This window comes from Squalius cephalus (assembly GCF_949319135.1).
Source record: "Squalius cephalus genome assembly, chromosome: 1".
Lineage (NCBI taxonomy): Eukaryota > Metazoa > Chordata > Actinopteri > Cypriniformes > Leuciscidae > Squalius > Squalius cephalus.
In genome coordinates this window covers 35,842,510-35,870,276 of record NC_137122.1, presented here as the reverse complement: position 1 = coordinate 35,870,276, position 27,767 = coordinate 35,842,510, and the positions used below count along the sequence as shown (strand labels likewise).

Genomic DNA, 27,767 nt, shown 5'->3' with positions numbered 1-27,767 from the left:
TCGCACACAGGAGGTCGTGGGACTCATAACCGTCCTCAGCCATCCCTCTGGGTTTTGGCAAGTGCATAACACTCGCTTTATTAAGTTCAAAGGCAGATAATACAACGTTTTAAGACTCGGCATGCTAGAACTAGGCAGCAAATACTAGAGGTTATTCAGCATTCTCAAATGACACAAACTCGTTCGAATCAGTCAAAATCTTGTGCTTGGAACATGTTGAGTTTAAGAGAAAGTCGGATACTAAGACGACAACGAAAGCTCCGCAATGCCCAATTTGCTGGCATCGGGGGGGGCAGTGAATGGCACTAGAAGACACAGGACACTGTCAGTGGAGCGTTAAGACGTAACACTTGCTTTTCACGAGCCTCCCGGGACTTGAGCCAGGGGCGTAAGGCAGAATTCGACACCAGACAAAGAGTCCTCTACTGCCGTGCCCGTCCACAGCCATCTGAATGCATAGCCGACACATACAGGCATCGTTCAGCGCAAAAGCTGAGATGAAGCAGCCAAAAGAGCAGCCTTGAATGGGGCGAACTGCGGGCAGGGAGTCAGTATCTCTGGATTTGTGGGTGCAGTGGCAAATACAGCTATACATTTCAGTGTAGGTTACAAATCTGTTAGAAAAGAGTGAGGAGGGTGAGGTACAGACTATTTACATAAAATACTTACTACAACGGTAGTATTCAGGGCGGACATGGCACTATACAAAGTAGCTATACACAACCATTGAGGGAACGAGGTTCACATCGTAAGATCTATCCCTTTTGAGGAAAGTTGTTCGAATTATTGGTACCTTAAACACGTGGCACTTGTGAATACAGACGCTTTTGTTAGCGGGGTCTGACCGAAAAGCCAGTATAGTTTGGTTGTGGATTTAAAACAAAGCAAATAAATTAACAAGACACCGTATTTTTTGTTTTTTTTTTGTTCCCTGATGGATAAAGAAGTTCTTCCAGACTCTAGCTAGGGCAGAGCGGAGGAGGATGTCTGCAGGCCAGCAAGGAAATGTGATTTCCAGCCACTGATGGAGAGCTACAATTAGTGGATGTTCCTGAAGGCGAACAGTTAAAAGTGGTCTACATTCAGCCCTGAGTTTATGCTGTATGCATACTGTATCTATCAGCTCGCCTAGCGTGGCTAACCACAGTATAAGTTCAGTTTATCAAGTGGTATGAATTGTGAGCGTTGTCCATCAGCAGAGGAAAATCAGAGTGTAAACGTTTTGAAACATAACTTAAGAAGTTTATCTGTAAATATATTCATAGATCTATATATATATATAAAAAAAACTGATTCTAAAATTTTACAATTGATTAGACATCTACACGTTAAAAACACCAATCAAAATGAGGAGGGGGGAAATTAAGGCCAGGCAGGTGTCGACAGAAAGGCTCAGAACATAGTTCCTGTTAAAAGGTTAAAACAGCATTTGCATCTCATCTTGCTATTTGGTCAGTAATACAAGGCTCAAAGGTAACAGATCAAAGACAGTGCTAGAATCTCTTCCTGCTTTCTTCCACTTTTTGATGGAGGAACGCATTGCGTTTGGCACCTTTCGGCGAGAGGGTGCCGCTCAATGACACGTACAGCTTCTCTTGGCAGGACAAGTGTGAGTGTAATGCACTCTCTTCTCTAAGCGTACTCTTTAAGAGAACAACTACCCGCCGTCCCGTGCTCGTGACAGACCGCTAGGCTGGGCCGTCGTCTTCCTCGCATAAAAGCACGTCAGAGCTATTCAGAAAGGTTACTGTGTGGAGTACAAACATCTGAGCAGAAGAGGGTTATTTTGGAGAGATCTGAAAGGAAACGGTTGGACAAACATCACTGCAGCATGAGCTGTTTGAGGTTGTCGTGCAAGATGGTGTCCTTGACGTCGCGGAAGACCAGGCGAATGTTCTCTGTGTTAATGGCGGTGGTGAAGTGGTGGTAGAGGGGCTTCTGCTGCTGGTCTCGCCGCTTGTTCCGGAAACAATCCACCAGGAACTTCTGCACGTCCTCCAGGCTGTGCGGCTCCCCTGTGTACTCGGGGAAGTAGTCCTTGATGGCCACCGTTTTGACCTTCTCCTCAAGCAAATCTGTCTTGTTGAGGAAGAGGATGATGGAAACGTTGCTGAAGACGCGGTTATTGACTATGGTCTCGAAGATGTTAAGTGACTCCATGAGACGGTTGGTCAGCCGGTCCTCCATCAGCACCTGGTCGAACTCGCTTGACGAGACAAGGAAGAGGATCGAGGTGACGCTGTCAAAGCACTCGAACCACCTGCGGCGCTCCGACCGCTGGCCGCCCACATCCACCATCTTGAAGGGCACATTCTTGATCTCAAAGTCGTACTCGTGAATGCCCTTGGTGGGCTTACGTGCCAGCAGGATGTCTTGCTGTGATGGTAGATACTCCTGTAGAGAGAGAGAGAGAGACAAAGGGACCACCAACCATTAATCAGGGATGACGTGAAGGGACAATACAGAAGATTCAAAGCAAAATTTAACGGTGACTTCGACTTCAGGGTCAAGCAGGCATCAAATTAAAAAAAATGCATGTTATCCTATTCTTCATGTTCATGATAAAAAGATTGTGGTGTAAAACTGGTGAGTTCCAAGCACAGGCACTTGAATCATGGTGGAATGAGATTTGCATGTGGTGGACGATACGTTATTGAATCATAGCATGCGACAGCAGTTTGCATACCACACATCCGATAGATACCTTTTGAAGTCTGGAATACACTAACACAACTGTGTACAGTCTGAAAAGATTTTTAAAACACTAGTATCAAACACTTTCATACATTTAAACTTTGTAAATGGTTCGAGAAAATCTGGACATTTTCTGCACTTTTCTGTAAAATCTGCCAATTCTGACAGGCCAAAATCTGCAGACTAGGCTAACTCTGACTTTGGGCAACTAGTGTTGACTACAGACTGCGAATTGGGGAAAAAATCTAGGCAAAATTTCAGGTAGTCTATTCCAGTCTTAAATTAAACTACTAGAGAAAATAATTATGTTCAATTATAAAGACATTAACCCAATTTGATATTTTCCCTACTAGTACTGCATACACACCTTTCTCTTAACAATTCGGTAGCAACTGTAAATTCTTAAACGTCTTTTACTGAAATTAAAGAGAATTTAATTTAATTAGAGAGAAATTAAAGAATTTAAGAGGTAGAAATAGTGTTTAAAGCAATACAGATACAGCGGGGGTCCAAAACTCTAGACTACACTGAGATATTTATTTCCATTTAAACATAGAAATTACTATTAAGTTTAACTAAATAAAAGTTTTGACATAAAATGAGAAGAAATATTTAATACTCTGCACAATTTCTAGGTAACCATTTAAATTTGTGACCCTGTCTATAATGTGAACTTTATCCTCAGGAGAGTGACGAAACAAATAGTTTACAAAATTATAGAGACATTCATGATTTTTTTACTGGTAAAATTGCTATGCTAATATTAACATTTTCGTAAATCAAACATTGTTTATTAAAATAAAGGAATGTGATCTCAGACTTGTGGACTCCATTGTGTGATCTCATCATGGTTTTCCTTACAGGAAAAAAAAAAAAAAAAAAAACTTGAAGATAAAACACTACAATAAATCAGTGGTACATAAAACGCAAACTGTGGGGACAGGACAACCAGGACAAAAAAAAAAGCAAACAACTATTACGGCCAGCCCATGGCTCATTCTCCACATTGTTGGCATACCAGAGTTGGGGGTTGGTGGGGGACAACATTAGCAAAAAGGTGAATCTGGATCGAAGCACTGGCCAATACAGAGTGTGAGGGCAAATGCACACAAACTGCATCAGCTGAAACTCTACACTAAGTAAACGCAAGACATATCAAGTCGATAAGAGAAACCATGCTCAGTGCTAGCACATAAAACCTGAGAAACATTTCTGAAATTCCAGACAGGATAACATCAAAGACGTCTGCCTTGAATGGATACGGCATCCAACATGGCGGTACTCATGTCTGGATGCTGAACCCATGGAAAAGTTGCGTTATTTGTAGGGCTGCACGATTAAAATCACAATTTCCATGTAATCGCACTTAAACTGATTTGGCTTATCATCAGCATCCTGTAGATGCGGTCAAAGGAGCTTAAGCTGCATCTAACAATGAATTAGGTTGGGGTTGGCCATATAACAAAAATATTATATCACCTTTTTTTTCAGGAAACTCACGATTCATGATTTTAATCACAATTCTTTTTCATGTTGGTTTTACTATTTTGCAAGTGACTGAGCATTACAGCCAAACTAATGTCCCTGTTTTTAAAAAAAGCCTTTAAAGGTAACAAAATATAAGATAAAAAAAGAATGCAAGACATACATCTGTCTCATTGTTTTCTTTGTTATTAAAAGATAAGAACAAATATACACATTACATATACAATGAAAACATATTATACAAATGAAATAAACAGTGCTTTATTTTTTCAGCTACAGTAGGTGTATTTAACAGCAGCAACCAGAAAGAAATTAAACGAACAAATATAAAAATAAAACACTACATTGACTTCACTGGATAAATTATACATTGATTCTTATTAAAGCTATTATTAAGGTTCTCAGTCAACAGCAGGGAGTTGTTTTCTCTCTGTTTTTTTGTTGTTTTATTAACATTAAAAGGATAGTTCCCCCCAAAATAATTTAAACCCAAATCAGTTTATTTCTTCTGTTGAAAATAAAAGCTATTTTAAAGAATAAGGGTAACCAAACAGTTGTTGGTCCCCAGTGACTTCCATAGTATATTATTTCCTACTATGGAAGTCAATGGGGAACAGCAACTGTTTGGTTACCCTTATTCTTTAAAATATCTTCTTTTGTGTTCAGCACAAGAAAACAAATTAATACAGGTTTGGAACAACATTAGAGTAAATAATTACAGAATTTTTATTTTTGGGTGAACTATCCCTTTAAGGACAAGGTGCAGCATGTTTACTATTAGGCTACTGTCACTTTAAGACTGGCACGCACCTACTATACACGCATATGACACGCACCCGATTTTCTCTGAAATGTTTGCTTTCACTTTATACATACTGTGTTTAGTATGTAAATCTTGTGTGTATTTGACAGTATTAGCGCAGTAAGACTCAAAAGATAACTTAGTCCAGTTACCAGGCGCTGTTTGGCAGGCTTTTAAGTGCACAGGGTGTATGCGCTCACCGCTCAGAAAAGCGCATCTTAGAACAGCACATCAGCACGCAAAAGAAATGTTAAACCGGCAAGGCTTTAAAGCACATGCAAATAATGAATTTTTGTGAATTCCCGTGAGTGTAACTATCTCTGCGTTAACGTGATGTGAATGTAAGTCGCATTGTACAGTATGTTGGGACGAAGGGGGCAGAAATGCAACTGATAGAATGCACTGTAGCACGATACTACGATATTTCTTCAAAAGCAGATCGCAGAGACATTTTAATCGTCCACTATCAAAAATCATGATATCGCACACCCCTACTTTAAGATGTGAAAAGGATTTCTAGTCACATGAAGATGAATTGCTTTTTCCATTGAGAGATTCAAACTAATGTTCAACCAAACACACCTCTCCCTGACACATACTCTGCATGCCTGCATTTTGTTGCCTAAGGTAACCCTTCTTCCTCATCTCTTCCTAAATATTTATGCGTCTGGGCCGCTGAGGTCTGTCTCTCCCCAAACATTTGACTCCCACACTTCATCCACCCAAGAAGGATGAATGTAACTGAAACAAACACATACTTTCCAACAGAGTCAAGCGGCCATTTCCCTCTCTGAGCACCCTCGGAAGCGTGCAGTGTTTCCTCTTCCTGTTTGTTGATGGTGTGATTGCAGAAGTGGGTCCACATTGCCGTGACGTGGCTGAGTGAAGAGTAGCCAGTCTGAGGCGCGGCGCCCCGGACCAGAGCGCATTCAACTCTGCTTCCTTACTCCCCCGAACAGAAATTTAGTGTGCCAGACATGAGAATCGAGACCGAACGACAGCATGATGTCAAGGAGCATAATAATGAAAGTAAGATATGTGGGGAAACAAGTGAATGGTCCTTTCGGTCTCTCTTCCACACGTGGCATTAGTGCTTTAAACAATAAGAACCACTGTGACTGTTTTCATAAGCTGTGAATTTAAAACAGGTTATCTGATCTTTGGTTCATGAACAGAGCTGTCTGGAGTCAAAGCTGAGATACTAATCATCACATTTACTGCAGTCAGCAGCGTCTAGAAAGAGCACAAAACCACAAACATCCGTTTAGTACTGAGAGCAAGAACACGAGCGGCAGGCGGCAAGTCACATGACGCAAAGGGAACTGCACTGGGCCCTCGTGCATCAGCCAGACGCTGTGACAGCTGCAGTCTCAAATGATCTTCAAAAAACTAATTCGTCAACACACTCCACATATAACATGCAAAGGAAGTGGGAATAAATATAGGGACCTAAATAACTAGGGTTCTGAAAAAGTTCTAGCACTAAATAAAATAATAATAATAATAAAAAAAAAAAACCTATATATCGACTCAATTCAGTACCTGAGTGCTGTCATCATGGTTTGAATATGGAACAATAGTAGTGTAGGCCTATTAAAAAAAATGAGTGTAAAGACTGCTTTTTTCCATCAAACTGAGTCAGTCAACAAGTCTTGATGGCTGCTCTATAATCTATAAATTCATTTTATATTAGTTTTTTTTTTTTGCCCAATTTGGTAAAGAGAATCATAATTTTTTTGGGGGTATTACCACTGAAAGTAGGATTGTGCTTATTTTCTATTTCTGATGGCCAGTGTTGATTGTTAAGAAAACCTACAGCACATTTCATCATTCTTCATCAGTGTAATCACATGGATTATCCGAGTGAGTAAGAAAACCCTCAGGTCATCCTTAAAGGAGAACTCCGGTCAATTTTAACATTGAGCTCATTTTTTTGTAAATTTGGAGTGCTGTCAGTACAGAGAACAACGGCAAAAATCGGTGTTGCCTACACCATGTTATCCTCTTTTTAAAATGTGCACCCTGTTGACTTAAATGGGGCAAGTTTTAAACCTGCTTTTAGCCTCTTAACATCCTTAATGTGTCATTACAAGTGCCCAGCCATGTGAGTGATTCCTTCAGAGTGAACACGCGGTGAATCTGACTGCAGTAGATGTGCAAGATATGAATAAAAATGATGTTATTTCAGCCAGCGCACATACCTGTATTTACTTCCTGTTTTCGGTCGAAGTCCACAGTAGTCGATTGTCGAGTTCGGCGCATGATCGTACGTACTAAACCTATGCGCGTGAACTCGACAATCGACTACTGTGGACTTCAGCCGAAAACAGGATGTAAATACAGGTATGTGCGCTGGCTGAAATAACATCATTTTTATTCATATCTTGCACATCTACTGCAGTCAGATTCACCTGCGTTCACTCTGAAGGAATCACTCACATGGCTGGGCACTTGTAATGACACATCAAGGATGTTAAGAGGCTAAAAGCAGGTTTAAAACTTGCCCCATTTAAGTCAACAGGGTGCAAATTTTAAAAAGAGGATAACACGGTGTAGGCAACACCGATTTTTGTCGTTGTTCTCTGTACTGACAGCACTCCAAATGTACAAAAAAATTAGATCAATGTTAAAATTGACCGGAGTTCTCCTTTAATCACGCAGTGCCTTCTCCACTGATTCTTTCAAATAACTTAAAACTGAAGACTGTCAATTTCTCAGGGAAAAATGTTATGCGAAAAAGTTGCTATAGGAAGTATTATGAGAAAGGGTTGACACGTGACCTTTGATGTCAGCAGAGCTAGTTTCACTTCTCTCTGTATGTGCTGGCTGGTGAGCAGGGAAACCCTGTCAAGGCCCACAGCATTGTGAGAAAAAACAGACGGGCATTCATCTTTCTGACATTATCTTCAGCATTTGCCATTGCCCATTTCCTTCATGCTCTGCCGTATAAAGTGATTCATCTAAGACTGCTTTGACTGATACTATAAAAGAGCTCTTTAGCAATGCTAGCTGTTTCTGTACTGCACTTAATCATCCAATATGAAATGGATCAGTCTAGTGAATGCAAGTACAGGCTGAGATGTTTATTTAATATGCCCTGGACAAACTCCATCAGTACTCCATAAGACAAGGCTCCTAATTTCTGTTCTGGAACTATTGTCAATATTTATCCAATACATTTCCAGGCCCATATGGAATGTATGCCCGCACATTTCAACAGAAATTAAACTGCCATTTACAAACATGAATGCATCTTTAAAGCTTTTCAAACTTAAAATGTTTCACCCTGGGTCATTGCACACCCCATGTAAATGAAATCCTGGGTTATTTTGCTTCAATGTTTTACATTGCATATAATTTACAAGGGTTTAATTAATCCTCGGTATTCATACGCTGCTGTTTCATACTGTATATTCCTAAACCCTGGGTTAACAACCTTATTTGCACATTTGCTGTGTCAGTGTCACTGCCTGGACGAACACCGCAAAACCGGTGCTCCAGAGCAGGTTTCATAACACTAGGTAAAAACGTGGTGCTAACCCAGCTTCTAAATTTCAAGTGTGAAAAATTCCTTTACCCGGGGTTAAAAGACCTTTTGTTTGTTACACGCGTTGGCTAATTTGTTAGTGCTTTCCACTTTCAATTAGAGTCAGCTCCATTAACAAATTTTACTGTGTTTAAACCCATTCAGCAGAACTCAATCTAAAATGAGTGCATTGATTGTTGATTACCCACCACTAAAATTAAAGGCACCCTAAAGCATACTAAATTACTTAGAAACACTATTAATCATAAATATCAGGTCTCTAAAAAACATGTGACATCAGCACGGACAGAATGACGACATACAGCTACATGCTTACCGGTGTTCCGAGTTTGTCCAAGTTATCCAAGAAATATTTCACCGATTCACCCTGAGAACGACAAAAAGCAGAGAGAATCAGTCAGGTTACCAAAGAACTATAAACTGACAATGAAAACAGCTGAGCACAAATGAGTCATACGATCAATGTGTACAGAAAGTTAACTGTGGTTCATTTCTTCATAATTAGATTGAACTAGATGAACTTGTGTGTTCGTGACAAAAAGGTTATTGTGGTAATATGTTGTCAAATAAACATGTCAATCAGCCAAAGTGTAAAATGTGCAGAGACATGTACTTAAAGAAATGAGGGCCTCATTTAACACCAGAACAGACGGATGTGACTCATGAAAACCCTCTGACAGGATGTCAGTAATCACAGAATTACAATCACAGAAAATTTTACTGTAATCTTTCATTGACTTCCATGGAGAAATTCTGTATAGGCTTGCTGAGGTAGTCGGTGTTACACCGTGTTCGGACGTACACCGATTACATTACTTTGCCGTGGCAGCACCGCCCCAATGTCATTTTGCTTACTTGTAGAAATAAAAACCATTTAGTTCAGTTGGACAACAGACGCTACAATTATTAACTTAAAAGCATCTGCTCTGCTCCATACAGCATGAGATGCAGAGTCGCAGGACAGTGAAGCAGGAGTCAGATTTCACTTATTATGTGACAAGAGTAAGGAGAGATGACGCCGGACAAGCCGATGGCGGAGGATTTGGTGTGCAACAGATATTAAGCGTCATTGACAAATATCTTATCTTGTAAAATGAGCTCCCTATACAGACAGTAAGCGTGAGGGCAGCACAATATTGGAAAAAACTGACATTGCGATATTTTGGTTTTCTGCTATACATATTGCGATATGAAAACCATTTCACCAGTTAATTGATTAGCTTTATTTGGAAAGAACTAATCATTCATGATATTGATGTTGTAGCAAGTTTATTTACATTTTTAAGAGTTCATAATGGTGACTCAGGGCTGTACCAGAACCACTTACAGCTTTAGTCATCAATTTGTGACATCTGGTCTCAGTATGGTACACCAACTCCAGAAATTAACTCCAAATGAACTTTGTTTTGCTCGGATTTTGTTTGAAATGACACACCAGTTTGTTCTCTGATTTTGCTTGAAGTATATCTGGGCCTTAAATGGATAGTTCACCCAGAAATGAAAATTAGCCCATGATTTACTCACCCTGAAGCCATCCTAGGTGTACATGACATTCTTCTTTCAGACGAATACAATCGGAGTTATATTAAAAAATGTCCTGGCTCTTCCAAGCTTTATAATGGGAGTGAATGGGTATATTTTTTGGAAGTCCATCAAAGTGCATCCATCTATTCATGATAAAAGTGCTCCACGCGGCTCTGGCGGGTTAATAAAGGCCTTCTGAAGTGAAGCGATGCGTTTGTGTAAGAAAAATATCCATATTTAAAACTTCATCGACTAAAATAACTAGCTTCCGGCAGACGGACGTACGCAAGTCGACTTGCGCCAAAAGAGTAACACTTGATGTATGAGTAAATGAATGGCTTTATTTCGAACATGTAAAAGAAACAATCCGGTTGGCTGATCATCTTAATCTGTTTATCTCCACACACCAAGAAATAAAAAAATAACATACATATTTACCAATGTTTATATCCACCATAAATAATAAATTTATGATGTAGGAGTAGCGTAAGCTCTCACGCCACGGTTCAAACAAACAGGGCTGGGCAACCGCGTTCGTCAATACGTTGTGAGTCAAGTTCAAGGGTTACTCTTTCGCCGTAAATCGATGCGTACGTCCGTCTGCCGGAAGCTAGTTATCTTAGTCCATAAAGTTTGAAATGAGGAAGAGCCAGGACATTTTTTAATATAACCCCGATTGTATTCGTCTGAAAGAAGAATGTCATATACACCTAGAGTGGCTTCAGGGGGAGTAAATCATGGGATAATTTTTATTTTTGGGTGAACTATCCCTTTAAGGAAGAAAACACCAATGCGCACTCTGGTTTGGAAAATGAAAATTGTGAGTAACAGGAACAAGCTGCCCAGGAAACAGCAACAGGGCTTGAGCTAATGCTCCGTGACGCTCAGATGTATAATGGACCAATTAGCCGCTTGCAATTTCAACAGTTTGGCATGCTGACAGCAGGACAGCAGGAAGGAGTTCTGTTGTTCAGCTTCCTTCTTAACATCATCCTCATCTTTCTCAGCGTATGATGGAGCAAAGCTCAGTGAGAGCAGTCAGAAAAAAGTCTTCCTCATTCCTGCATAAAATACCATTTCAAAATATGACAGCATTTATTTGCATCTTGGGGTTAGCTGAGGTCTACAAGAGGTACACGCAGGTCTTTTGAGGTGGCTTTCAGTAGAGAGGGGATTATGCATGTCTTAAGAAAACCCCTAGTAATCCTCCCCCAGCTGGGCATGAAGCCACACTGTGCTGTTCATCTTCAATGAAGGGTGTGGGCACACAGGAACAACACACTCAGAGCAGGCCAGGATATCAGTTTCTGAGAAATGCTAAAAAGGAAGTCCTGTTAACTCAGCAACACCTGAAGCAAAGCCCACTGAGAACTGTTGGTTCACTGCAATCTGTATTATCTACATACACACAAAATGTTTTTGAACGCAAAGTCACTTGATAATGTATATAACATATTACATAAAATGTATATGCAAACTGAAATATTCATAAAAAATAGGGATGCATCGATATGAAAATTTTGGCGATACCGATGACCAATAATTATTTATATTTGAAAGCCAATAACCGATATATTGGCAGATAAATCTAAATCCAAGTTTACATATAATTTTTGAGAGCCTGATTACAAAAACAAAAGTCTCACCATTAAAATCCATGTCCCAAGCACACAATTATAATGTCCTTCTTATTTTTTATAGCCTATATGACAGACTTGTGTTGCACTTAACACTGTATTTTCCTTTTTTGAAGTAATTCCAATAATTTTTTTTAAGCGATTCAAAACCATCATGGCGAACAGTGCACATCTAATGCGTCTCAGCTGAAGAAAATAATCCATTATTTATCGGCTTTAAGATATTGTTCAAATTCTTTTATTGGGCCGATAACGATATCAAAAATGAACATATCAGCCGATTCCGATATGGTAAATACAGATGTAATAAATAAATTATATACTGTATTTTCCAGGATTTTTTAATCATCTGAAACGTGCTATGATTAACATTTCCAAGGCGACTTAAATGATTATAATACAATATATTACGATTAATGTCAAGCACGCAAAACACGTGCAAAGCATACACATTGGGATTTGTGCCGAATGAGAGAGCCACACAAGTCCAAGTTTATTTGTATAGCGCATTTCCCACAGTTTCAGTAGGTTAAGGCATGGCATTTATAATAAATGTTTATGATGAATGCCACTATAATTTATATTTTTCATTCCTCTTCTGTTCTGAATATAGTTAAATTTAAATGATTTATTGTTGAGTAAGTGGAATTAAAATACGTTTATAGTGCTTCTAACATTTCTGAATGTAATAATAAAATGCTACTTATACACAAATGCGACAAGCAACAAAAGAGCTGAGCTGATACTGTATCGTTTTCACAATATTCCCCAATTATAGAATTGCTAATATTCGATGTATTGCCCAGCTCAAATATATATATATATATATATAGAAAATATGGAAATAGACTTAAATAATAATATAAGTTATGTTTATTTTTAATAATGCATAACAGTATATGTATTTCTCTTTTATGTCTTATTCAATTTTATTTCATTTTTTTCAACACTTGTTCCACAAATGTTGGGGAGTTATGTATGGAATGTATAGAAGACCACATTTAAAAAAATATAAATATTATAAGAAATGTGTAGCTTAAAGGAATAGTGTATAAATTAACAGCATTAGTGAAAGTCAAACATATTGGACAACCTAAATGTCAAGATAATTGCCAGACAAGATGATTAATAAAATAGCCTAATTGTTATCTGTATTAAATAAATAGAAATAATGAGCAACAGGGTCAGCAAAATATCTCCTTCCCCAGGCCTCAGATTTGCAGGCATGCACGAGGGTCTTCATTTGAAATCACAGCTCAACATTCCTTCACGGATCATGCAATCCTTCTTATTGATCCTGGTAATCTTAGGCTGGGACGAAGGGAAGGGGAAAGATAGGCAAGCCTGAGAGCTCAGGCAGGTCAGCCTCCACAGAGCCCTCTTCATCCAACAATCACACTTACACCAGTCCAGAGTACTACAGAAATGGACACAACACTCTTTCATGCTCCTTTCCAACCCTACAAGTTTCCAGCTGTCCCTATATGGGGTGGGCAGAGCACAGAAAGCAGTATTTGGGAAAACGGGAGAGAGAGCACACTTGGGTGGATGTCTCCTATCAAAACATCTCTTCTGGTGCCTTCAATCTGCAGACATCATGGATCCCGCGGTAATCGGAGCTGAGATTAGCAGTGCTGAAGACGGTTTCATTTTACATTGCAGCATGATCATCTAAATTGACCAGGCAGTGAGCGTTTTGAAAATGCACTGTCTTGCAAGTATTACCTAAATCAGATTAAGCCTTCAGTGAGTGGGGTTTTTCACCGACTCACATAGATGCTCAAAGACTATAAGTAAACCATGTAATGATTCACCGAACTGAATCCGACAGTTATAAACTATGTGCTGGCTTTTTACCAAAAGAAGACGGATCAGAGTGCCGTGTACAGGGGTAGTGAGAGCAGAACAGCGAGGACTAAAGCAGTGGATTAGGATTATGCAATGCCTAGAAATAAGAGGAGGGGTGGAGCGAGGAGGAGCCAGAGGCGAATCTAGAACAAGTTTTGTTTTGTTACATGTTGGGTGCATACCATAACCCCCAGAGGCTGGAGGGGCAGAGTTGTGAAAGCAGGAAGCCTGATAATGTTTTGCACTCGACACACGTGGTTAGTGGATTACGGAGCACAAAAGTGTTTTGTTTTGTTGCCTTCACTCACACAGGCTGAATGCAAATCACCAGAGCCTGTGGCAGAGGCTGCCTACTTAACAGGCGAGCTGTATGGAAACCTCAGCGGTAATGCAAGGATTTGCATTCGACCAGCCATTGCTCAATGAAAACGGAGATTCCCGAGTTTGGTGAAGAGCAGATCTACCCTGTTATCAGTTCCACAGATCTGGGCCGCAGTACAGAGTCAATGTTGTGTTGTTTCTTGTCCTAACCAGCATGCATCCGCTGCTCTGCTAAAGTCCCAACATGCCCATGCTGAGAGGATCACTAGAAATGGACAAAGACCACCTTTATCCTCCAGCAAAAAAAGGAAACTCTCTGTGCATGAAACCAGTGATTTCTAAAATGAAAAAAACTACATAACTTATGCACAGGGAAAAACCACGTTTCACGTTTAATCACAATAATACAGCCACCTTGGGCTGTCATAGTCATGCTATTTTAGCCAACAATTAATTGCCGTACAAATAATTAACTAGCAGCAATTAAAATGTCAGTTTTACAGGTCACCTACACAGAATGTTTGACATACATGCAACTTAAAGAGCCATTCATGAACTTGGAATCATACAATTTGCACTTTCAATGCATGATAAACTTTGTTTAGCATTAGGCCAGCACAAAGTACTACAGCACCACAAGAGAGACATAAAAACATGATGTTCATGTTGCATGGATGATCGCAATCATATGATGTATAAGTGCAACAGCCCCAAATTCTTCCACGTCAATTTTACTTATCAATGTAGGAAAACGTGGATCAGTCTATATCTGCAATCTCGTTCTTTGTAACCTCTACAAATCATAATAATAGGAGTTGGTTACTGCGTGTGAAGTCCTTTGGTGAAATCAACATTTAAAATGGGGAAGCAACGCATTAGGAACTGAGAGCATTTAGAGAAGTCTGAAGTTGTGTGCTAAGATGGCACTTGCTTATGTCAGGGCCTAAATGAGAAATCGTTTGAGATTTATAGGGGAAAACCAAAAATTATCAAACTATACTGATATGCAACCCAAGTTTAAAAATAAATAAATAAATAAAGCAGGAATAGCAATCTTTAATCTACGTTAGATAAACCTAGGGCAGAAAATCTGATGATGTCAGAAGCAGACTGATGAAAAACAGCTCACAGCAGCCAGGCCTGAGCACAGCAGTGATGTGGTTTACACATCCTCCTAGATGTACGCACACGCCATCTTGGCAAGGCAAGCTGCAAAACTTTTAGATGAGGTCTAAAGTCTCAAAGTATTTTTGTCCAAGACTTGTCAAATGCCAAAAAAATCCCACAGACTCTCTGTAGTGCAAAGTAGGTGGCTATGACCTAAAGTAACATTTGCACACACAAAAAAAGCATAATAACTAGCATGATGTTAGTTAATAGGTGGGGAAAGTGATATTTGATAAACGCTGTTTGGAAGTTAGTCAGACCGACACACGAACAAACAACAACAAACCTGTGTAGCCAACCTTCAGCATTAGGGAGCGTATGACAGTGGAGGAGAGAGAACAAGCAAGAGAGTATTTTTGAAGAAAGACTGCAGAAATAGAGATGAGACAAAATACAAAGAGAAAAGCTCAGAGGAAATCACTGGAAAACAAAAGGTTATGACTAGGCAAGAGCTTTAGAACTCGCGTTAACATTAGAAAAGCTTTCCAGCGCTGGAGAGAGAGGCCTGAAAATAGACACGGAGGTTGCTTTGATTCGTGTCCACATGTGAGTAACACTGGGTTTGAGTGTCATTGTTTGTCTGGAGTTGCTGTGCTGTTAGCAACTGACTAGAAACTCTTGTTTGTTCATCACTGCGCTTTATTTTTCGTGAAGCATTATTTTGTTGCGCTTCTGCTATGATTTCTGCAGAAATCTACTCTTGGATTGCTTGCATGACGGAGTCGCGCTGACGACTGCTAGAGAATGCGGTGTTTAGCGTCATTGTTAGTGCACTCGACTCGCATGCCGACAACAATTGTCCCGAACAGAACCCATTTCCTGCTAAATATACAGTTTCACTCAATCACACATTACAGAAGTGAAATGCATTATGACTTCACATGACATTGAGATCACCAAAAGCTCACCAGCTGAAATTCCCTGCGCCGGTCATATGCGTTCTGTATGCCGTTGTCAGCCCAGAGGGCACGGATCGATGGCAGGTACTGCAGGAACACTTTGGTCTCCACCATCCCCTGTGACCGTGTGTCAAAAGCCATCATGGTGTCTCCATGGGCCTGGTTTGAAGGGTCTCCCCACGGGATATGCAGCTTTTCTCTGGCATCCACAAGCACTCGAACACCTGTGATGACAGCAATAGGAGGAAAATTGTAAAAAAAAAGGGAATATTACGAGTGGCTCTCCATTGTATGATGCAGTGTACTGACAAAGTTCAATATGATGCTGTTTTCAAGCAAAACGAAGCAAACAACTTTAGACCCTAAACACTTTTTTTTTTTTTTTTCAATTTTCATCAAAGGTTTATCATTTATTTATCACAATACAAGACAATGGGTCTATATGAAAGGATGCATTATAACTGTGCAGTAGCCCATTAGGGTAATTAGTGGGCGGTGCTTATGAATACGTGCTCATTTTTCACTGTCGCTTTTGAATTCGCGATCATGTGTACTCTGTCTATAGGCCTATAACATGCAGACAACAGGGAGCTGCGAATGAGAGCTCACTTTTCGAATTCGCGATGAGTACTCTGTATATAGGGTGCAGTGGAACTGACCACACATTTTGCAAGATGAGATTTTTTTGTAATAACACTCAAGACCTGTTGCACACCAAATCCTCCACCATCGTCCTACGTCAGTCATCTCATCTCTCCTTACTCTGGTCACATAATAATTGAAATATGACTACCGCTTCACTATGCTGCAGCTTGTGATGTATGAAGCAGAGCAGACCCTTTCAGTTTATAATTGTAGCATCTGTTGTCCAACTGAAACGTAACACCAGTAACACAGACTAACGCAGCAAGCCTAATACATGCATGCATACATGCATCTCAGGATAAAAATGAAATGCAGAGCCTTTGAGTAACTTCACACTGACTACACGATTAATAGAGCTGCACGACTAGTTGTCAATAATTTAATCGCTAAAACTTATCAATGGTCTATTAAGTAAGGACATCATTAGAGCGCATATGGCTTAAGCAAGGTGTGTACGGCTCATGTGCAAAACAATTGCAGCAGACGCACAAGGAAATATAGCCAGCGTGCGTTGTTACGCATTCTAAAAGTATTAATGCTAGTGGTCGACCGATATATTACCAGGGCCGATATATTTTCGCAGTTATAATTAAATGCACTGGGTGGCGCTGTGGAGCATGTTTAACAAGTGAATTGTATTTGATTACATAATGTCGTTGTCAGCCTCACGAAGTTTGGAATTACTTGGATGAAAATGATATTGCAAAATGGAATTACTTTCAATCAAATTTATTAATGAAACTGAGTTATCATAATATCACCACCACAATGAGAAATCACATGAAATCCAAACACCAGTCGACTGAGGGAGCAGCTGCTCATCACGCATTAACGACTGCAGGTAAGCGCAGCTGTACCCCGAGGGAATCGTGATCCGAGATGATGTCTTCTGATAGCAAAATGATTGAGACGTATGCTTCCTTTAAGTTCTCTCACTCGAGCATGTGGATATTATTGTTTTTCTCAACATGAACGTGAAACAATATAAACACGATAATGCTGACTTGAGTGCATGTACGTTCTGTACATAATGGCGCAGTCTGCTTTATTAGCGTTTTTTTTTCCGTTTGCGCTGCTTGTAATATATAGTAAGCTTGTTGTGTATATTGCCTAATCGTAAGCTTGTTCAGAAATGGTGACAAAAACTAAAAAAAACTTTAAAAACTCTCTCGTTAAATGACATTTAAATATTCGAATATTCGGTTTTTATGAGCCCGAATATTCGAATACAATATTTTTGAAAAATGCCCATCCGTACCGTTTACACGTGTTGGCGTCGCTTTTCAAACAAATACTTGGTATAGTTTGGTCTCTAACTGAAACAAATAGGCTATTATTGTATTCTTTCTGCTAGTTGAGACCTTTTCAACAATATATGAAAAGTCTATGTGTTAGGCTATGTACAATGATTTTCCAGATCATATTTCCATGTAAATAGTTGTTTTTTTCATGCTTTAAGCTCTAAAACAACACCTATTTTGTGTTGGTTAAGCAAGTGGTTAAGTAATGTGATAACTTAGTAGAGGATTGTGACTCCAAGAACAGGAATCGAATCGGATCGTGAGGTGAGGAGGTTTGATTCAAGAGATTTGATAAAAAAACGCTGATTCATCCAGTAAAGAAATAGGTGAAGCACTTGTGAGTGATTTATTAAATAATTTATTCAAAGCAATTTTTTTAATTCATTCAAATAAAAAAAAATAAAATAAAAAAAATACACTGCAGCAATCAACATTGTCACAACCTCAAGTAAATTATGTTATTTTGTTAGTTTTGATCTCTAGGCCTATTTAAAAAAAAAAAAAAAAAGTATGATTCTCACACATTCCTGCACATGAAGCATTCAAAGGTACAACAACAAATACATAGTTTCAATGTACTAAACATGTGAATAGACTAAAGTATAGCTGCTATCGGATTTAGCATTACTAATGACCTAGGGCTGCAGAAATACACAAAGCAAGAACACTTTCCTTTTAAAAAGACAATATTTAAGACAGACAGATATGCGGACGGTGCGCATACAAAAGCACACGCGCCAGAAGCGACACAAGAGTCACAACAATTGCACTGCGCAAGTGTCAAACTCAGTGTATGCTCATTGCTCACTACCATTTGCTCTCTCTCACCTTAGCCAGTGACACACATAATTGTGCTGTCATCATCAGCACATGCTACAGTGACTCTGCTCACAGGTGTCTACATTACTGAACATGCATTTAGTGCAATAAACCTTCAAATCTATGCTACAGATATGTGGAATAAATGAGTTCTGCAGCACACACTCAAGATGCCATAAACATCACATACACACATTATTTTCAGTCTAAATGGGTCTCAAATCTCATCTTAATTTATGCTTAATTGATAGTCCCAAAAGAGCAAAATGTCCTCCACAGAGGTCCGCACGTGTCCTACAAAAGGCATAAAGCACCAGAACAACTTCATTTGGGTCCTCAAAAGCTATCTGTCCCCTTTTGTAATGTAATCCTACAGCAACAACATGAAAATCCTGTTTGTATCAACACAAAGATAAAAAAGATTAACGTTTTACTGATGTACTTGTCCCAAGAAACAAATAAGAGCACGAGACATCACTCCTGGGTGAGGGTTTGAGTATCAGATTCAGTAGTGTTGGTCTCTAGTTTTTTAAACTCAAGATTATCAGCGTAGGAGAGACCCATTGTAAGCTGGTTTTCACACCTGTCTTTCTCTTTCAAAAACTGGCGTCTCCAGCAGTCATAGTACAAATAACCTGCTAAACCAGTTTCCACTAGCAGCTCTCTCCCTCACAATGACACACAATGACAGAGCACTTGTGACCTTTCAGATATTTTCGCTAGTTTGGTGGAAAAGTTCTTGGTAACAAAGAATGGTTACTGAAATGATGAATGGATTTACTTTGCGGTTATCCTCCATTCTGCATAGAAACCAACCAGCCTATTCCATCCCAGATTTAAATAAACTGCTCTTTCTAAACCATTTGTTTACAATCAGTTACGCTGCCAATATAACTCAAGCATTTGATGGAGGACTTCACACAATATTCTTCACCCTTCTAGACCTCACGTGCAGTTATAAGACGATCCAGGGTTTTTAACAGGATAAGACCTTAATTGTTCTCGCCACACATTCCATTGTGAGTTGACGGCAGGTCAAGAGTATTTAACCGAAGGCCCTTTAAAAGGTGAGTAATGTCCAAGTAGAAGCCCATTAGTGCAGCACAAAATGGCATGTAAAGAGAGCTGTCTCTATTATACGCATGTCCTAAAGCACAATCAATAACAGCAGTCCATAGACACACATTAGCGAAAGCAAATGACCATTCTGTCTAAAATACTCATGCAGGGTTTTTCCTGCATAGAGAATTATGAGGCGGCCGCCTCCGTCAAATTTTGTGCCGCCTCCGGCTCTTGACAAAACTCGGACAGACAGTCACATCATGCTCAGATACACTTTTTCCACCGTGACGGTTCTGTTGCGGGTTCCATTCTCATGTGTCCATTCTCAAACCGTATAGTTTGCCGATAGCGCTGCGCGGATCATCATAATCCGCGGGTCGGGCGGGCCAAGTAATAAAAACATAACATTCCAATTAACCGAGGGTGGATGACAGATAAATCATTATAATATGTTGAGTTTAATAAAGACACGGAACTCTCATCACGGTGAAACGCAATGAACGAGTGTCACTCTTTTACTTCTGTTTTCAACAACGTAATTCTCTTCAGGGAAAACCAATCAAGGAAAACATATCAGGGCTCGACATTAATGCTTGTCCGGGACACATGTTTTTTTTTTTTAAGGGACAAGTGAGAGAGAATTGTACTTGCCCAACCGGACAAATGCCCTGATTAAAACGCCAATATCAAAAAATAAAATAAAAAATAAAGGAATCACCGAAAACGCGAGGATGATTCTGATTTAAGTGGCGATTGATAGCTTATAGTTGATAATAATATAAATGTCTTACCGTGTTTCCCCACGTTTTGATTCTTAACAGCCTAGTGTCTTGTTCTAATTGAATGTATTGATCAAATTGAAGAATTTGAAACGAAAGATGAAGCATACATTTAATAAAATTTTCCAACAGTGATGTAATGAAACATTGACAATTTAAGTTCTAAGGGAGTAAAGCCTCTGTTTAGGTTATTAAGGAAATCTAATTTTACCAAAAGAAGAACTATTATTTTAAATAAATGTTAATTTTAAATCAGCCTACTTCAGTGTGATATGTTGCCATATCATCATGCTTAACACTGAGAATTTTAAATAATTGTAATGTGATGAGATGATGCAGATATCTAAATCAAAAAATATCATATTTTGCGCGGTTGGCGGGTGGATTATTTATTTTTAACAGTGGATTCGGGTGACTCAAAGTGCACCAGATGGGGCATGCCCCCAGACGCCCCTAGAGGTACCGACCTCCAACCACAAAAATACTGTGGGAAACACAATAGGCTATATGATGGTCTACGAAAAATACTAATTTAATTATCTTATTCTCTGTACCAATTTCGCAGTTTGTACCGCTTTTTCCTTTCCACAAGCGTTTGCTCTCCCGTGGCGTCTGCCGTTGCTATGTCGTACCATGAACAGAGGCGCGTCTGGAAAAACGAGTGAATGAAGTGAATGTCGTGATATTACTGATCATGTGCAGATTTTCCAGCAGCGCTGAAAATCCAGCGGCGCAGCTGAATACATTGTAGGGGGAACACTGTAATGTGTGCTGGTCAACTAGTCTAAAATTAAGAAACCCCCACAAAACAGTAAAAAAAAAAAAAAAACATAGGAACATTGTGTGTAAATTTAAGATAGGCTACTTAATTTATTAATACTTAATAAAATTTATAGTTAATACTAGTTAATTTAATATTCCAATATCCAAATATGATACTAAATCCCACAGAAAAAAGGGCTTCTATTTGTCTTTACATTTGAACATTGCACATTTTAAACAGGACACGCATTAGCTGAGTAAATGTTAGCCAAGACAAACAAATTTATAGAAAACAGTTGACAATGAATAGACAGTCCAATAATAGCAAAACGAATCACTTATTTTAAAAAGCACATCAAGTATAAGTTAGACGAATCCGACATATGAGGGCTGTGTTGACAGTAAAACGTCCGTCATTTAACGAATTAAAAAAAAAATATCTATTCCGAAGCTGTAGGGGGAGCTCTATAGAGAAACCCACAAGCAAAAAGCCAGAAAACAGCGAAGAAATTGCCAAAACTGCATAGTGCCGCTTTAAATAAAGAGCTAACAAGGGGCTTCAGTTTACAGGTGTTCATTCAGCGCATGCAGCTCAAACAGCAATGCACGACTAATAAAAACTATGATTGGGACTAACTGTCATATTACGTAACATTATAATGAGAACACTATTGTAATAAATTGTTGTGAATTCATTGGGTTTAGTTGCCGTTTCAGGAAGAGCGCATCCACAACAGGAGTTACAAATTCTGACTAGCATGCATTGGTGACACATTGTATTAGCCTAGTTGTTATATTTGATTATTAAATAAGTAATTCAATTAAATGATCAATCACAATCATTACATTACAATCCTACTAGCCCTTTATTTAGACCAGTGTATTCATTTAGACTCAAAAAATGTATTCTGATTTGAAGCTTGTGACATAAACATGGACATCAACCCGATCACGTGTTTAGCGTTCATGTAAACTACAATACATTCAGATTCATCAACCAGATGGTTAGATACATGATGGGCTAATGTAGAAAAAAAATAACTTGAGGTCATTAAATATATTCTGGGATGAATATATTCTGGAAATCCTGCTTTTTTGTCATTAAGGGAAATCATATTGTTTTAGTTACAAATTTGACTGGTAAATCATAAAGAATGTGTTTTTTTCCCCCGCCCTTTTGAAATTATTGCATTGCATATTGCATGTTCAGGGATGACAGATTGATAAACAGTCATGGTATTTATGACTGGATTTAACTTTTGATACTTTGATCAGGACAAGCACATGAAAAGGCTTAATGTCGAGCCCTGAAGGCTAACGATTAATTGATCGTTAATTTAAATGACCATCGATCAATTTGTGTAAATTGACATCCTTAGTCCAAGCTATCATTACCAGAGCATGAGACGACAGTGTGGGAGCAGAGGAGTGAATGAGATTGTAATTTGTAGCATCATTTTACCAGCGTTGCTCAGCACGGCTTTACCACACCACATTACAGCTATTGCAAACAGAAACAAGTCTACAGAGAAATTTTATGTCGGCACGTCATTTGAGCAGACATTGCTTTTCCGGTGAGTGTTCGCTTGGGTCGTGAGCGACTGAGCAGAGAGCGCAGACACGGAGCAGAACAAACTGGGTGCCGGTACAGACACAGCCTGAGTCGCTTCAAAGTTGAGCGCCTTCGGAAGCGGAGTTACAAAAAATTCAGCGCGAGAGTGAAACCCGAGCGCTGAACACTAAGGGGCGGGGCAGTATATATTTTCGGCTCTTATTTTTGGCCTTTTTTCTCTTTCGGACAAAAAAAACGAAAATGCCATTAATTTTCAGCGGCCAACATTTTGGTGCATCCCTAGTTAAAATGTAGGCTATATGAATGTGTAAAGGTAACTTCTACAACTACAAAGTCTTTAATCATGGTTAATCATTTGTTTTGCCTTCATTAGTTTATTTTAAATGGTTTTACATTGTGGCAAATGAATTTCTAAAAATAAATATATTAACATTTAGCCTCAATTAAAAAGAGCTCAAAAAGTATGCAAAAAAGAACAAAATGTTTTAGATGAAGTATCGTACGTCATCACAGGACATGTCAATTTGTCAACTACTCATACAAGACAAAATGCAGACAGGAAAAAAGTTATGAACGTCAGAGACACTCAGTTGTGCAGGAAACTGAAAGTGTAGAAAGATGCGCTCAGAGGCGTAACCTCCTTGACACATCCCACATCTGTTGTGAAGCGGTGTGTCCATGTGACCTCACGATATGCATGTGCACTTTCACCTTAAAACTGACTATGTCTAACAAAACTCCTCTTCAAATCTGTCCCACAACCGCAGATGTTAATGGAACCTTAGACGTAGATGAGGTCTGGATGAGATCTAGAGATCTATAATTTAACATCGAATTCTATAAACAACAGCAGGATGCAACAAATGCACGCTGGGCTAAACTATTCAAGATTATAAACAGAATCATGCCCGAGTCAGAAAAGATAAACAACCTGCTAGAGCTTAAGAGAGAAATCACAGAAGGCAGGATTTCATCCATACTGTCCAACAAACTCACAGGATAAACTACACTGACACAGCTGGCGTTTCAGTCCGGTTACACAATGTGAATGCTCAGGGCTGATATTCTGTTCTCTCAAGTGAAATCTTTTAGAAAGGAGTAGTAGAATTAAATAAAAATGTTCCCATCCAACTACTTTTAAGCACATTTGGGGTTAACGCTGGATGGAAACGACAAGATGTGCATCAATTCCGAAAAAGCACTTAAAACTTATTCGCTCAATTTAATTGGAGACATTTTTTTTATCCGATAAGAAAACATGCACATAAAGACGATGTTTTGGTCATTCTGAAATGCCTGAGCAAAGTGGTTCTGTATAATTCCCACCCAGAACTGTTTTACACGACTGCGCTCCCAAACATCAGGCATCCGAAAGCAAAATAACATAAGCACGTTTATTGCTTTATCTGCATGCTCTGAGGCACAAGTAATTTAGAAAATTATTAGGCTATATACAGTGGCTTCTCCTACTTTTCTAAGTGATATTATCACCAGTTTATCAGGAAGTGATGGCTTTGTTCTGTTCGACTTACTGGATGGAAACGATGCTTTTTTCGCAAACATTTTAATGCGATATTTTAATTTTGCGCAAATTAAATTTGTAACTTTGGATGGAAACTTAGCTAGTTAGAAGAGTTTATTAAAAACCTTGCTAAGTTCCTCCTCCACTTCTGTCTCCATAAGTGCATTAAAAGTAGTTCACACCTGCCCTCTGATCTTTCTAAGCTAAAGAGGAACATCTGTAAAAGCCCTGATGTTTTCAGTCGATTCTGTTGGACTGACATACACCACTGTTTAAAAGCTTAGCATCAGTAAGAACAAATTATTTACTTTATTATTTAATTTAACAAATGAATACTTTATTCTATTAAAAAAATACATTAAAGCCTTTTTTTTTTGTTGTATTTTTTTTTAATTAGTTTCCACAAAAATACTAAGCAGCAAAACTGTTTTCAACATTATCAAATCAGCATATTATAATGATTTCTGAAGGATCATGTGACGCTAAAGACTGGAGTAATGATGCTGAAAATTCAGCTTTAACATCACAGGAATAAATTATTACAGTTTAATATATATATTAAAAATAGAAAATGGTTATTTGAAATTGTGTTTTGATCAAATAAATGCAGCATGGGTGTACATAAGAGACTTCTTTCAAATACAAATTGTATCGACCCCAAACTTTTGAACGGAAGTAACTCTCCATCACTTGGTACTGGCTATAGCGCTTCATCAGGTCGCAGTGCTAAAACATAACTAGTTGTGTTAGAGATCATGTGATCACTGGCCAATCGGATCTGTCAAACAGTGAGAACCCTTTCTGCTTCAAACATAACATCTCCACAGATACATGCGAGTAGAATCTCAAGTGAAACGTGGAATTAAAATGCTACTGATGGTTAAAGTGTCTCTACTCTCTAGTCATTATAGGGAGACATTTCAGTGTTTTCTGGAATGCCTTAGGATTAGATCCAAGCAGCCATTTGACTAAATGCTTCCTGTTTAAGTTGAGTTAGGGAAGGATATGATGTTCGCGACTGCTACAGACGAGTCTCCACGAGATCACAGCTGAACCATTTGTCATTGCGGTGCCTTTGTAAATGATGACCGCTGTGACATATTAATCTCGTGCAGGAAATCTCAAAATCTTTTCATAGCAATAGGCACTGGAAATCCCCGACTGAGGCAGCCCAAACGGAGAGCCCGTATTATACCAGGTGGGTATACTGATTTATCACATCCCTTTTTTGAAAGACAAAAAGCAAATCTGAAGACAGAAACCTAAAGTAAAATACTGGGAGAGAAAAAAAGACATGCCTAAAAACGTTAATAACAAACTCACTTATTGTCACCTTTAGCTTGGTTCAAACTGTCTGTATCTCTATAAAAAAAATGTCAGATATAGTAAAGCTGGATTTCTTCTTCCATAACAGGTGTTGGTGAGTGTTTGGTGCCAGTGTGTTAGCCCATGTTCTCCTCATCATGTGCTAGTCTGAGAGCCCTGGACTCCACCCATTTCACAGATGCCCGAAACACGTCCTTTACAAGAAATATATACACATATATTTGAAAATCGCCTTTTCATTTAAAAAGTTTAAAAATGCTACAATGAAGCCAATAAATAAGAGGCTTTGAATATGAGTTGAGTGGTGTGCTTTTGGTAGACACCAGTCTCTTTGTTATTTATGAGACGGGCTCAGCATACCAACAAACAAGAGAGCGGATTTACAATTTAAGCCAGGCTTTAACATACTGGATCGATTTATTTGACATAATCCAGTTTCAGTTATGGCATTAAAACTCGGACAGACAAAACATTAGCACACACACACACACACACACACGAGGGGAGATTTCGCAGCTCTTTAAACAGATCCGAGATTCTGGTAAAACGCCAAAAACTAAGACACTACGGAGTACAATATTTCAGAAACGAAGATGTATGGTACTTTTAGAAAGTACAAGGCTGAGTTTAAATGAGTCAGCTCTTTTATGAAGACGTTATGTTACTAAAACTGTAGCGCTAACGGTCATTTCTGACCAAATTCAAAGCCGAGCCCTGCTTTTCTAGACCACGGAAATCACGCGTGAGATTGAATCCACATGTTTAATGAGACGACAGGCTAGGAGACGATTTAGACAGAAATCAGGTCCTCCGCGGAGGTCTTTGTTCAAGACCGCGGCGGGGAAAAGTTGAGAGAATAACATGGGCGTTTCTCCTGGGCAGGTTACAGCGCAACTTCAGCTAACGCTACAGCTAAACCTCATTTCACGGTCCTCTCATCCCGTTCAAAGTCAAGTTTAAACCCGACACGCCACTTTGCATAGGTCTGTGAATGAGAAACGCGCCTCCTACCTTTCATAACATTACTGTAAATGGTGGTTTTGAACTCTTCTTTGGCCCGCTGGTCGAAGTCCTGCCCGTGTATGATGCGCATCTGCTTGAGGAAAGTGGACTTGCCGCTCTCCCCGGCGCCGAGCAAAAGTATCTTGACTAACCGTTTCACATAGGGTTTGTCTTTCATGAGACCTCGGTCAATTTCTTTAGATTTCCTTAGTTGTTCCGCCTCGCTGCTGTTGAGAAGACAGTTTGGAAAACAAACGGATAGAAAGGACCGGGACGGCAGGAAATCCGCCATCTTTGTGCAACTTCATCGATACAGTAGGGAGTGAAACTGCGCGCGCCTGAGTGCTAGTGGCGGGCGGGGCTTCGTTACCAGTTCTCTGCTCGCTGATGAAAGTTTTGGGCGGGTTCGAACTTCGAAAAATCGGGGCAAAATGTTCCGAGTTTGTTGTCCCCCACTTAAAGGTGCACTCGGTAATAATTTGTTTTTAATTAAACTTTTACGCGTAGAAATTATCCCCGTTATACCCCAAATAGGTTTGTATCTCATATATAAAACCAATCTAGTGAGAACTTTTTTGTTTTATTATATTTATTTATTTTATATTTATTTATTTTAATTTCATTCAATGGGCCAAATTTGATTAAGTTGTTATTTATATAGCCAAAAAATAAGCTGAAATTCTGATAGATTGTAATGTAAATCAATGAGATTTTTATAACAGTAGGCTTTAGCATAAAAATATACGCATATAAATATCAGTTGTCACTGAAGGCCTATTATTGTCACTGAAGGCCTATAGCTCCCAATAATATGTCTTAAGATGATGTTTAAATGCTTAGTTTTATTATTTTTATTTAAGATTTATTTATATATTTTAAGAAACATTACAAAAAAATACAAAAAGAAAATAACAGGAACAGTGGGAGACAAAAAGACACACTAAAATATGTAACGGTAAACAGATATATTGAAGTCCCACGAAAAAAAAAAAACCTTAATGCAATCCAATACAATCCTACATGTAAACCCAATTGTTTATTAGCCAGGCAAT

At 38.9% G+C, this 27,767-nt stretch overlaps 2 protein-coding genes across 2 annotated transcripts in view; both read right to left on the bottom strand.

Annotated features, from left to right (window-relative positions):
* Positions 1-27,767, bottom strand: part of prkar1aa (protein kinase, cAMP-dependent, regulatory, type I, alpha (tissue specific extinguisher 1) a) — a 125,357-nt gene that overhangs the window by 46,631 nt on the left and 50,959 nt on the right. The window lies entirely within an intron of this gene.
* On the bottom strand, positions 17-27,063 carry gna13b (guanine nucleotide binding protein (G protein), alpha 13b). The gene is made up of 4 exons (XM_079865530.1): positions 26,725-27,063; positions 15,934-16,148; positions 8,845-8,895; positions 17-2,394 (listed from the first exon to the last, which is right to left on the bottom strand). The coding sequence occupies exons 1-4, from the start codon at positions 27,005-27,007 to the stop codon at positions 1,822-1,824; spliced, it is 1,122 nt and encodes a 373-aa protein (XP_079721656.1). The 5' UTR covers positions 27,008-27,063; the 3' UTR covers positions 17-1,821.